This window comes from Cetorhinus maximus, chromosome 8, assembly GCF_964194155.1.
Source record: "Cetorhinus maximus chromosome 8, sCetMax3.hap1.1, whole genome shotgun sequence".
Lineage (NCBI taxonomy): Eukaryota > Metazoa > Chordata > Chondrichthyes > Lamniformes > Cetorhinidae > Cetorhinus > Cetorhinus maximus.
Window position 1 is genome coordinate 51,070,499 of NC_135886.1, and position 12,427 is coordinate 51,082,925.

Below are 12,427 nucleotides of genomic sequence, written 5' to 3' on the forward strand. Positions count from 1 at the left end.
AAATGCTACGTGCATTCAGAAACAGCCTTTAGTTTTGTCCTTTTATTATTTTTGTAACCTCTAGCCTTATCTGCTAATTTACTCATATTTGTACTTTCTATCCCTTCCTGTCACAGTCTGTTTATCATTTCTCATATTAGCACCTTTCTCTCTTGTCTTTACCCTTTGATTTACCACATTTTCCCAAATTTGATCCCTTGCCCCAATATTTAGTTTAAAATCCTCTCTACTTCCCTAGTGATGCAGCTTGCCAGAACACTGGTCCCATCACCGTTCAGGTGTAGACCGTCCCAGTGGTACAGCCCCAACTGTCCCCAGTATTGGTGCCAGTGCCCCACGAACCAGAACCCAGTTCTACCACACCAGTCTTTGAGGCACACATTCATTTCTCTAGTCTTATTTGCCCTAATCCAATTTGCACGTGGCTCAGGTAATAATCCAGAGATTATTACCTTTGAGGTTCTGCTTCTTAATTTTGTGCCTAACTCCTCATACTGACCGAGCAGAACTTCTTTTCTTGTCCTGCTTATGTCATTGATGCCTACATGGACCGCAAGCACTGGATCCTCCCTCTCCCACTCCAAGTTCCTCTCCAGCCCTGAGCAGATATCCCGAATCCTGGCGCCGAGCAGGCAACACAGCCTTCTGGACTCTTGCTTTTTGCTGTAGAGAACAGCGTCAATCCCCTTCACCATACTGTCCCTTACTAGCACTACATTCCTTTTTGCTCACTCCACTTGACATAAACTGAGGATCACAACTGAGCATTGTTCTCATTGTTTCCTTATGATTATTAGCGTGTCCCTTTATTCAGTCGATTGTGCTGACCAGCTACCAGAAAAGACTTTCCTCCCACTTCAATGTATTGCAGTTTTACATCAAGGCTTGCTACTACTGGAGAAATTATGTGCATCTCCTTCCAAACCCGCTCCAACATCTTCTACCTCCCCCTGTCACCCACCAACTTCTCCCCATCAGCATTGACCCACCCAATGTCACCTTTACTCTCCCCTTTGTCACGTTTGAACCTTCCCCAATTACCCTGGACCCTATCACCATCCACCTCCACATGCCTTTCCTCTCCTCCGATTATCTGTGCTACCTTTCTTGTCCGCATCCATGACCCACCGGATGACACCTACACCTGCCAGACACAGATCCTGAACCTCCCACTCTACTGCATCCACTTCCCCCTCTGACTGTCACTATTCCCTCCTACCACTAGTACCCTAGGTTCTTCCCCTCAGGTCCCCACCATCGACATCACACATTTCACCCTCTAACATACTCCTCCTACTCTTTCCTGGAAAATCTAGCCTACTTTTCCAGCCTTAGCCTGCCTCCCTTGCACAGCCCCCCCCCTCAACCGCCCTTCGCCGGTGTATTGTTTCCAACCTTGGTGCAGTTTTGGCTACTGCCACATGAAAGTGGATCCCGAGAAGGTGAAAGCAGCATCAACAGACCTGAAAGTCCAAGAAGAAGTCTAACTCAGCAAGTGCATGCCACTTACATATAGTTGTGAAAGTTAACGTTCTAAGTTCCCACTGGTGCGGTGCTTAATTTGGAGGGGGAACAAGATTTCGGTGTGTTGGCCTTTTAATGAGCGTTCCTGAGATGCAAATGGGATCCCCGACATAGCTTTGTGGGACAATTGACCTTCTTTTAATCCACCATGAAAGTTGGGAGAACAAGATTCTAAACTAATTTATCCGATGTCAGGAAACTGCTTTTTGGCCTCTTGCCAAATCTTGCTTCCTGCCCACCAGGATCATCAGTTAAGTGGTGGAAGGTATCATCAACAGTGTTATCAAGTGCATTGGCTTAGCAATAACTCACTCACTGACACTCAGTTGGGGTTTTGCCAGGGTCACTCAGATCCTGATCTCATTAAAGCCTTGGTTCAAACATGACCAAAAGAGCTGAACTCCAAAGGTGAGGTGAGAGTGACTGCCTTTGACTCCAAGGCAGCATTTGACTGAGTGTTGCATCAAGGATCTCTAGCAAAGCTGGGGTCAATGGAAATCAGGGGGAAAACTCCCTAGCACAAAAGAAGATGGTAGCAGTTGTTGGAGGTCAATCATCTCAATTCCAGGACAACAGCGCAGGAGTTCCTCAGTGTAGTGTCCTAGGCCCAACTATCTTCAGCTGCTTCATCGATGACCTTCCTTTCATCATAAGGTCAGTAGTGGGGATGTTTGCTGATGATTGCACAATGTTCAGCACTATTCATGACTCCTTAGATACTAAAGCAGTCCATGTCCAAAAGCAGCAAAACCTGGACAATATCCAGGCTTGGGCTGACAAGTGGCAAGTAACATTCGCATCATCCAAGTGCCAGGCAATGACCATCTACAACAAGAGAGAATCTAACCATCGGCCCTTGACATTCAATGGCATTACCATCACTGAAACCCCACTAGGAACATCCTGGGCATTACCACTGACCAGAAACTGAACTGGACTAGCCATATAAGTACTGTAGCTACAAGAGCAGGTTAGAGGCTAGGAATCCCAGGGTGAGTAGCTTACCACCTGACTCCCCAAAACCTGTCCACCATCTACAAGGCACAAGTAGGGAGTGCGATGGAATACTGTACACTTGCCTGGATGAGTGCAACTCCTACAACACTGAAGAAGCTTGACACTATCCAGGACAAAGCGGCCTGCTTGATTGGCACCGCATCCACAAATATTCACTCCCTCCAACACCGACCCATAGTGGCAACAGTGTGTTAGATCTACAAGATGCACTGCAGGAACTCGTGAAGCCCCTTAGACAGCATCTTCAAAACCCACGATCTAGAAAGACAAAGGCAGCAGACAGATGGGAACACCACCACCTGGAAGCTCCCCCTCCAAGCCACTCACCATTCAGACATGGAAATATATCACCATTCCTTCACTGTTGCTGGGTCAAAATCCTGGAACTCCCTCCCTAACAGCACTGTGGGTGTACCTACACCACATGGACTGCAGCGGTTCAAGAAGGCAGCTCACCACCACCGTATCAAGTGCAGTTAGGGATGGGCATTAAATGCTGGCGTGGCTCACATCACATGAATGCATAATAAAAGGACTCCCCCCGCTGATGGGAGCAGAAAATTCCACCCAAATGCTGGTATATTAAAAGGAATTTTGAAATGTTGCAAATTCCAGATGAGACGATACACTTCATTACTTTTCCAGTACTGGGCTACTGTTTCATGAGAAGGGAATAAGCATTTCAATTGATACAAGTAAATGAACTCTTCAAGTGTCAGTATAAATTTACTGTTAGCGTTTATGTAATTTATTTTTAATCTATTACTAACCCTTTGACACATATCCACTGCAATTCAGATTTCACACATCATGTGATGTATTATTGAAAAGTGAATTTGGAAAGTTTAATGTTGTATCTCTGTATAACCAGGTACAGCTGAAGAATTTATAACACCAATGTTCGATTTCTACAGAAGTATGGGAGAGCTGAATGTGACAGATACTGAATATGCCTTACTTTCTGCAACCACAATTCTTTTTTCAGGTAAAAATAAATTCACTAATTAAATTATAGTAGTACCACAATGTGTGAATGTGATCCAACCAAGCACAGATTTTATTTGAGATTGGCTCAAATTAAGTAAAGCTGAGAACTGGTGTGCTGTTTAAGTGGATCTGTATGCATGATGGGCAGAATCTGCATCTAATAGTCTGTCAATATACACCTCTGCTTTTAAGGTTTTAATAGAAAAGTTATACTTTATATTTGGTTTAGTTCAGAGTTTACAACAACAGCTTATATCTATGTAGCACGTTTAACACAGTGAAACATCACAAGGCACTTCACAGAAGCATGAAAAACAAGGTATGATACTGAGCCACATAAGGGGTATTAGGTCAGATTGCTAAAGCTTGGTCAAAGAAATAGGTTTTACAGAGTTTCTTAAAGGAGAAATTTGAGGTAGAGAGGCAGAGAGGTGAAGGGAGGCAATTTCAGAGCTTGGGGCCAACACAACTGAAGATACAGCCACCAATGGTGGAGCAATTAAAATTGGGGGTGCACAAGAGGCCAGAATTTGAAGTGTGCAGATATCTCAGAAGGTTGGGGGGCTGTAGAAGATTACAAAGGTAGGGAGGTATGAGGCTTTGGAAAGAATTGAAAACAAGGATGAGAATTTTAAAATCAAGGTGTTGGTTGACCAGCAGCCGATGTAGGCCAGCGACCACAGGAGTGATGGGGAAATGGAACTTACTGCAACTTAAACACAGGCAGCAGACTTTTGGATGACTTGCAGTTTACAGAGGGTAGATTGTGGGAGATCAGCTAGGAGTGCATTGGAATAGTCGCGCCTAGAGGTAACAAGGACATGAATGAGGATTTCAAAGGTGAGCTGAGACAGGGACAAAGTTAGGTGACGTTATGGAGGTGGAAATAGGCAGTTTTAATGATAGCACAAATATAAGGTTGGAAGCTTTTCTCAGGATCAAAGTGACACCAAGATTGTGAACGGACTAGCTTAACCTCAGACTGTTGCCAAGAAGAGGGATGGGGTAGGTAGCTAGGGAATGGAGTTTAGAGTGAGACTGAAAACAGTATTCCCAATATTTAACTGGAGGAAATTTCAGTTCATCCAGTACTTGATGCCAAATAAATGGTCTGATAATTTAGCAACAATGGAGGAGGCAAGAGAGGTAGTGGTGAGGCAGAACTGGGTGTCATCGCATACTTGTGAAAACTAATGCTGAACCTTTGAATGATGTTGCCGAGGAGCTGCATGTAGATGGTAAATAGGAGGGGGCCAAGGATAGACCCCTGGGACACACCAGAGGTAATAGTCCGAGAGCAGGAAGAGAAACCATTGCAAGTGATTCTCTGGCTATGTTTAGACAGATAAGAATGGAACCAGATGAGAGCAGTCCCATTCAGCTGGATGACAGTGGAGAGGCATTGTAAGAGAATTATGTGGTCAACCTTGTCAAAGGCTGCAGGCAGGTTGAGAAAGACAGGGAGGGAAAGTTTACCCTTGTCACTGTCACATAGGATGTCATTTGTGACTTTGATAAGAGCTAGGTTTGCTAAGAATTTATGTTTTTGTTTCTGGCACACGCTGTTGTAGACAGATGGATTAAATAGCCGATTTGGGATTTGGCCAAAATATTAAGATCCAGAATATTAAGAACTAATATATATAATAACAGTGCATGGCAGTGGAAAACAGAAGTATATGAAATGACAAGAAACTGTAGAATGAACCCTCTGAATTTTACATTCTCCTCCCCAAAACAGTCTTACAGTCCCTCTCTCTGTAACCTAATGAGATCCAATGCTGGTATGTGCAATTTCATATTGGTGCTGGGCATGTTATGATTAAGTTCAATGTGACCTGAATTGGTCCAAAAGTTAGAATAACTTAATTTTATCCACCTGTATTTATATAAACCCATTGCATTCAAAACAAGAGGTTCATTCACTGACACAGTGGATTGGCACTGAATTAACATTCTGTGACCTGTTTTGAGTCAGACAATTTCCTTCCTTATCACCCTGTGAGAGGTATCACATCTTGCATCAGTTTCAATGTTATATCTAGTGGGTGTAGCCCCACACCATTAAACTGCTAATAACTTAATGAAAATGGATAATTATCCTCAAGAGTGGTTACATTTTGGAAATGAAAATGCTGGGGATAAATTTTCCCCCCATTGCGGGGGAAGTGCAGGAGTGGGCATGGGCAGGCGTGCCTCCAATCGGGCGCCGCCATTTTACGTGGGTGGGCGTATTAAGGCCCGCCCAGCGTGACGTTCGCCAGGAAGTGTTATGCGCTCCCTGAGTGGGCGGGGGGCATTCCCTCAGCTGGGACCGCGCTCTTTCGCGCATGCATGCAAAAAAGCGCACTGACCTCCCTGAGGCTAAGTGCTGCCTCAGGGAGATCAGCTCCAAATTTAAAAATGTTAAAGAAATGATATCAAAATTTCCCTGACATGTCCCCTCTTGTGACACTGTCACATGAGTTGGGACATGTCCATCACTTTTACTGAAACCTTTATTAAATATTTAAAACCCTCATGAAACCTCACCCTGCCCGTGAATGAGGTTTCATGCTTTTGCTTAAGCCCGCCAGGGCTCCTGGCCAGCCTGCCAACCCTAAGGTTGGATGGGCAGGTCCATTAATGATGTTAAGTACTTTTTAAATGGCCTCAATAGGCCGTTGACAGGTCGGCGGGCACACAGCTGATTCAGCTGCGGCCCCGCCGACCTGAAAATGGAAATGACACGGGGAGTTCCGCCCGATATCATCCCACATCATTTTACAAGTTGGCAAGCGGGCCCTGCCCCCTCTCGCTGACCGGGAGATCGTCCCCCTGGAGTAGGAAGTTGGGGCACATGTACTGAAGCTAGGCTAAGTTACAATGGGCAGAATTTAGCCCTTGGCTGGCGGGCAGGCCCCACCGGCTTGGCGGCGGGCGGGCAGCCGACCCCCGCCACCGAAACGGGGCCCGCTAACATTTTGAGTGGGTGGGCCAATTAAGGCCCGCCCAGCAGCCTGCCCGACAGGAAGCACTATGCGCTTCCTGTTCCGGGGGGGGAGGGAATCCCCAACTGTCAAAGTGCGCTCTTTCGTGCATGCGCGCGAAAGGACACACTACTCCCTGAGGCAAAGTCCTGTCTCAGGGAGTTTAGTGAAAGGCAAGTAAAGTCAAAAAATAGAGACATTTTAAAATTATTAACATGTCCCCCTCATGTGACAACGTCACACGAGATGGGACATGTTGATAACAAACTCATAAAATTTATTAAATTTTTACAAAACGGTAATGAAACTTCATCCCACCAGTGGATGAAGTTTCATTAATAATCTACAGGCTGCTGGGTCTCCTGGCCTGCCCGCCAGCCTTAAGGTTGGCCAGGCAGGGCATTTAACTATCTTAATGAGCCTGTAAATGACCTTAATTGGCCATTGCCAGGTCAGCCGGCGGACAGCTGTGTGGCTCAGTTCATAGCACCCTCGCCTTTGAATCAGGGGGTTGTGGGTTCATGTCCCACTCCCGAAAACCAAGAACTGTGATTGTACTCGAAAGAGTTGCAATCTATGACTGTTGATAACTCGAAAGAGTTTCCTTAAGATTTAAATGGCCCAGGATGACGTCGGGAATTCCTCCCGACGTCATCCTGCTCGCCGAGGGGAAAATCCCTGGCCAATGTTGTGGCAGGATAGGAAGAGTTTACATCACACTGAACTTGAGAAATAAAAACAGAAAATGTTGGAAATACTCAGAAGGTCAGATAGCATTTATGGGGAGAGAAACAGAATGCCAGATCTTAATTCATTTAAAAACAATCCACTTACACAGAATTAAAATCAGGCCCTCTAGAGAATTAACATTTCAGGTTGATAATCTTTCATCAGTCCTGGAAGCAGTTGGTGATCTAACAGTACTTAAGCAGGTACACAGACAGGGAAAGGTAATTGGGGATGTGGGGTGGAAGGAGAGGAGGAAAGAACAAAAGAGTAGGTCAGTGTTAGGAAGGAAAGCAGGAGTGCTTACTGACCAAAGGGATCATGGTGCAAAGCAAAATGGGTGACAGTAGGACAAGTAAAACAAAATGTGATCTGAGAGGAGCTGTAAATAGCAACAGCACAATGATTACCAGCATCTGCTGTCTAAAAATATAGGAGGAAATGGTCATAAGTCATTGAAATCAATGTTGGGCTTGTTTGAATCACAACTTTCCAGTCTGAGGGTTTATTTTACAAAATGGAAGAATATGGCTGGACCTGGACATGTCAGGTGCTAACCTGGGATTTTTTTTTTTAAGAAAGTCATAAGTTCACCTTGGAACTATAAACAAGCAAGCCTATTCCAATAAATCACCTGATCTATATGATAGATATGAAGGAGCTGTTTGTTTGTGTTGAACTGCAAAGCTCTTTAGTTAATGAAAAACTGGGAGAAAAAAAGGCAATCACATGGGAGACAGGAAAAAAACTTAAGTTGTGAACCTGCTTATTTTGAAAGCAGTCTTGTTGGAGAACTAACTGAAAAAGGAAGGCTACCTTGACAGGCTCCTTCTCTCTACCTTGCCTAGAATTGTGTGTGGCTATCAATCTGTAGCCAGAGAACCCTTATCTGAGTATAATTAGCCTGTATTTGGACCTTCAAATCTGAGACCAGTTGGTGAGAACTCCCAGGCTTCCACTGGGACCAGCGGCCCTTCTTCACATGAGGGAGCTTCAGGTCGGCAGTGTCAAGACCCTGCAAACTTTATCCTTTATTTTATAATGCCCATCCTCCAAAGCCCATCTCTGCAGAGAGACTCTATCTATTGGTCCTTCGTTTGTCTGTGTGTGTGCGTCTGTCTGTGTGTGTTAGGGGAATTCTTTAGGAAGAGATAGATACTTACACTTCCTGATTACAATTGTGTGATAATCAATACTTGCAACTTGTTAAAATAAGTTTTTTTTAAAATAAATTAATAATTCTGAGTTTTTGAAAAAGTCTGGTCACTGTCTCTTTTCTTCTGGGCACTAGAGGTATAGGTACGCAATTTGCCATTTTAGTGAGAAAATTAAACATTTAAATTAATGGTGTGGCCTGCGGGGAGTATTGAGGCTTGATAATTCATGCACTTCTCCCATTTGGGTTGTAACGGGCTGAGTTTTATGTTGGGAGTGCCCATTGGGCCTTTAATTGGCTTGGGGCAGGCCTTCTGTCCCTATTGGAGAGGAAGTCTCATCTCAGAGAGCAGGCAGCCCCTTACACCAAGAAGCCAGAAATGCAGACTTGTAAGTCCAGGGTCTCACTGATCCAGTGAAGGAGTGGGGGCTAGGATTGAGATGGTGGGGTGCAGAGGGGAAATATGAGGAGGAATAATTATCTTGGAGGGGGGGATTCTGGCAGGCACAGGGTGCCCGACAGTGAGGCACCCTCCCTAGCCCTGCCACAATGCCACAAAGTTTTACCTGGTGGCTTGGACAATTAGTGCCATTAATTGGCCACATAAGGGCCTCAGTTGGGCCATGAATGAGCAGGCCACCCAGTGCCTCTCCTGCTGCAGGTAAAATACCTGTGGGAGGTGGGTAGACAATGGGCATGGTGCTGCTGCTATGGCACCCGATTTTGTGACTCTACCCCATCCACCAACCACCTGTCAACCCACTGCTGGGATGGGGGTGTCTGGGCGGTGTAAAATTCTGATTGCTGCATCCAGAACATTTTAAAGTGACTAAGCAAGTAGATGAGAAAGATTTAATTCTGGACACAGGGCAGGAAAAGGTCATTCCAGGATCCTTTTCCAAGATAAACAAAAATTCCTGCACAGATAAATGATTTGGCATTTTATTTTTCTCAGACAACATTCAGAAGTATGCATTAAGACATTGTATTGAGTTTGATGCTCCTTCGCTGTTCACTGCACTTCAGTCAAGATAGTTTACCAGTATCTTGATAAGGGAAAATATCGAAACTTATGATTATAGCGATTTTATACTGTACTTGTAGTGTTGTCTTTCTTTGTGTTTGTAGCTTTGCCTTCTGGCCACAAAGCACACTATTTATAATCTAGTGACAGTTCAGTAATTATTGCACTACAAATTATCCAGTAATTTGAATTAAGCAAATAAATTAACACCGTACAGGAGGCCTTTTTACTTTTATTATTAAAAAATCAAATTATTTAGTGGTTTGAATTAATAGAAGTAGACTTAACAGAAGTAGACTGTATAGTTTTGCCAATAGGAAGAAGTTGAGCCAACTGCATTCATACATAGTTCAAAAGCAATAAGCAAGAGTATTTGTGACATTGTTAAGCATTCAAAGAACTACTTCGGTTTTGGCATAGGATGAAGCAAGAAGATGCGGGCAGTTAGGTTAATAGCAACTGTAATTTTTGAATGACTTTGCTTATATTCCTGATGGGAAAGTCAAGACACACATTGCATCTGGTACTTTTAATCTTTGAAAACCCACAAAAAAAGTGTTTTTTCTTTTATCTGCTCTTGGAATTTTCAACATTCATGCTTCAACCTGTTCACTTGCTTGAATAATTTCATTAGAATACTGCCAACAACATGGGGTTAGATTTTTGACTTTATTGGTTGGTTGGTCAGCATCACCTAGTCAGAGCATAGAAAGTTGGTTGGTCAGCATCACCTAGTCATACACCACTGATAGAACTAGCTAGTCTTCTCTCCCATTCATTTCAATAGAAGAAAATTACTGTAGGTAACGTTAGGGACATGCAAACCTTCTAACCAGATTTTCTTTTCCATGCTGTGCCCAGGCAATATTTAACACCTTGGCTGAAAAATGAATAACAACCCCATGTACTTTCACCTTTATAGTTAAATTACAGTATGTCATGTTTGGTTGTTCACATCTTATGGCTATTTTTGTTGTTCTGTAGATCGACCCTATATAAAGAATAAAATACATGTAGAAAAGCTGCAGGAGCCTCTTTTGGAGATTTTATACAAGTACTCCAAGATCCATCACCCAGAGAGTCCACAGCGCTTTGCTCGGCTGTTGGGTCGCCTTACTCAACTTAGAACGCTTAACCACAACCATTCAGAGGTATTGATGTCATGGAAGATGAAGGATCAGAAACTCACACCCTTGCTCTGTGAAATTTGGGATGTACAGTGAAGGATTATCACAGAATTTGATAGGTGTTTTTGGACTGGTCAGCTCAACTGCAAACCAAGCATTTTTTTTTGCATTGCAAAACTATAAAAAATATTGATGTAAGATCTCATCTTAATTTTCACCTGTCAGCAGCTACTGTGTCAGACTATGTGGAAGGCAAATCTAGTTATTGAATATAACAGGTATAGTTATTACAGTAACTGATGCTTTTGTTTTTATATGTAACTTTTGTTTATTATATTGACCAACAGCTCTTATTTGGTTTGTGACCAACCACTTTGCCATTATATTTTTACTTCGTAAAGCATTTTTTTCTTAATCAGTGTAAGACTGGTCTGCCAGTAATTAAGACAGTTTGTAATTCACATTCCTAAAACAAGACCTGGAGTTTACAGGAAAGTTTAAGCTGAGCACCAGCTGAAAAAGCAGCCTTTTAGATAGCTACATTCTCCAAATGTACCTAAATTGCCAAGTAATCTGTTTTTAATTTTGATATGAATTTACGTAAAATACCACAAGAATAAAGGAATAAATATATGAAATTACAAAATTACATTTCAAATTGTTTTAACAAATCTGTTGTATGTGAGTGTTTTAGAGAAGAAAAAATGCAACATATCTTCAAATGCTAGAAATTAAGAATATTCAATAAACTATTATGTTATACGATATTTGTGAATTTTAATTGAAAACAATGGGCATTAATAGAATTTATTATGAGTGAGGAGCTTTAGGGGATTTTACCAGGAGTTACTTTAAGAATATGACTTTTTATAAGAAAATATTATAATGATAACTATATGCTATAAGACAAACTAAATGAATAGCTGGATATGACAGTACAAGGGAGCTTTAATTGTCACTTGTTTCTAATGCTTTCTGATAAGTTTAAGTCTGTATTTAAGAACTGTATTGTGACACTCTTCATGGGTAACCCATGTTATATATAATGTCAAATTCAATTTGTAAATATTGGCTAAATACACAAAATGACAAGTGTCTGATTGACAATGATCCGATGTAAATGATTGTGAGTACCTGAAAGCTTAAAACTCTCTCACATCACCATGATAGAGCAATATTTGGTGGTGTTATGTGTATTCACTGAATAAAGTCAGCCATTATATAATTAGGATATATCACTGAATATTCTGACTCAAAATCAACACCTCTGTTTAATAACATGACCGATGATACGAATTCTCTAGATGGGGAAATCACAGGTACAAACTAGCATTACATATCACCCCATGCACAAAGCACTGGATTACTTACATATTTGATTAATGAAAATGAATGGCTGAAAATTTCAGAAACGATTACATGTTTCCTCATGTATTTTGCATACTGGTCTGGCTTTGCTATTTGGTAGGGTGCAACTTTCTACCAATTCCTCCCATCAACCATAATATGACACAAGTGCCAAGTAAAGTGGAATTGGTTCCCTATAGAAAGTTAGGTGAGTGAGGTGGTCAAGCCAAGCTCTTCTCATGTAACGTGTAGCAGCTGACTAAACAGCAACACTGAGAAGGTATGGAAGCAAATTCCTTATCCAGGTAATGGAGCGTAACAGAGGAATATTAAATAAAATTGCAAGGAAGGAATGGGAAAGACCATATGGCACATCAAAGCTCAACCCTCTTGACCACCCCATATCCTGCCTCTCAGACTAATATCCTACTACATTAAAATTACCCTAATCTTTTTACCCTGCTTGATAGGTTATTCCTAATATTTGATACTCTTTTGAGATATTGTACAATCTATATTACAGGGTATGATTGAGCAGTAAGCACAAATT

At 42.3% G+C, this 12,427-nt stretch overlaps 1 protein-coding gene across 6 annotated transcripts in view; it reads left to right on the forward strand.

Annotated features, from left to right (window-relative positions):
* LOC144683621 (bile acid receptor-like) overlaps positions 1-11,292 on the forward strand; it is a 191,150-nt gene extending 179,858 nt beyond the window's left edge. For all 6 annotated transcript variants that reach the window (XM_078546829.1, XM_078546830.1, XM_078546828.1 and 3 more), the window contains 2 exons: positions 3,413-3,526; positions 10,388-11,292. In XM_078546829.1, coding sequence (XP_078402955.1) covers positions 3,413-3,526; positions 10,388-10,626 — 353 coding nt within the window. In that variant the 3' untranslated portion in view covers positions 10,627-11,292. The remainder of the gene's footprint in view (positions 1-3,412; positions 3,527-10,387) is intronic.
* Positions 11,293-12,427: the final 1,135 nt, after the last annotated feature.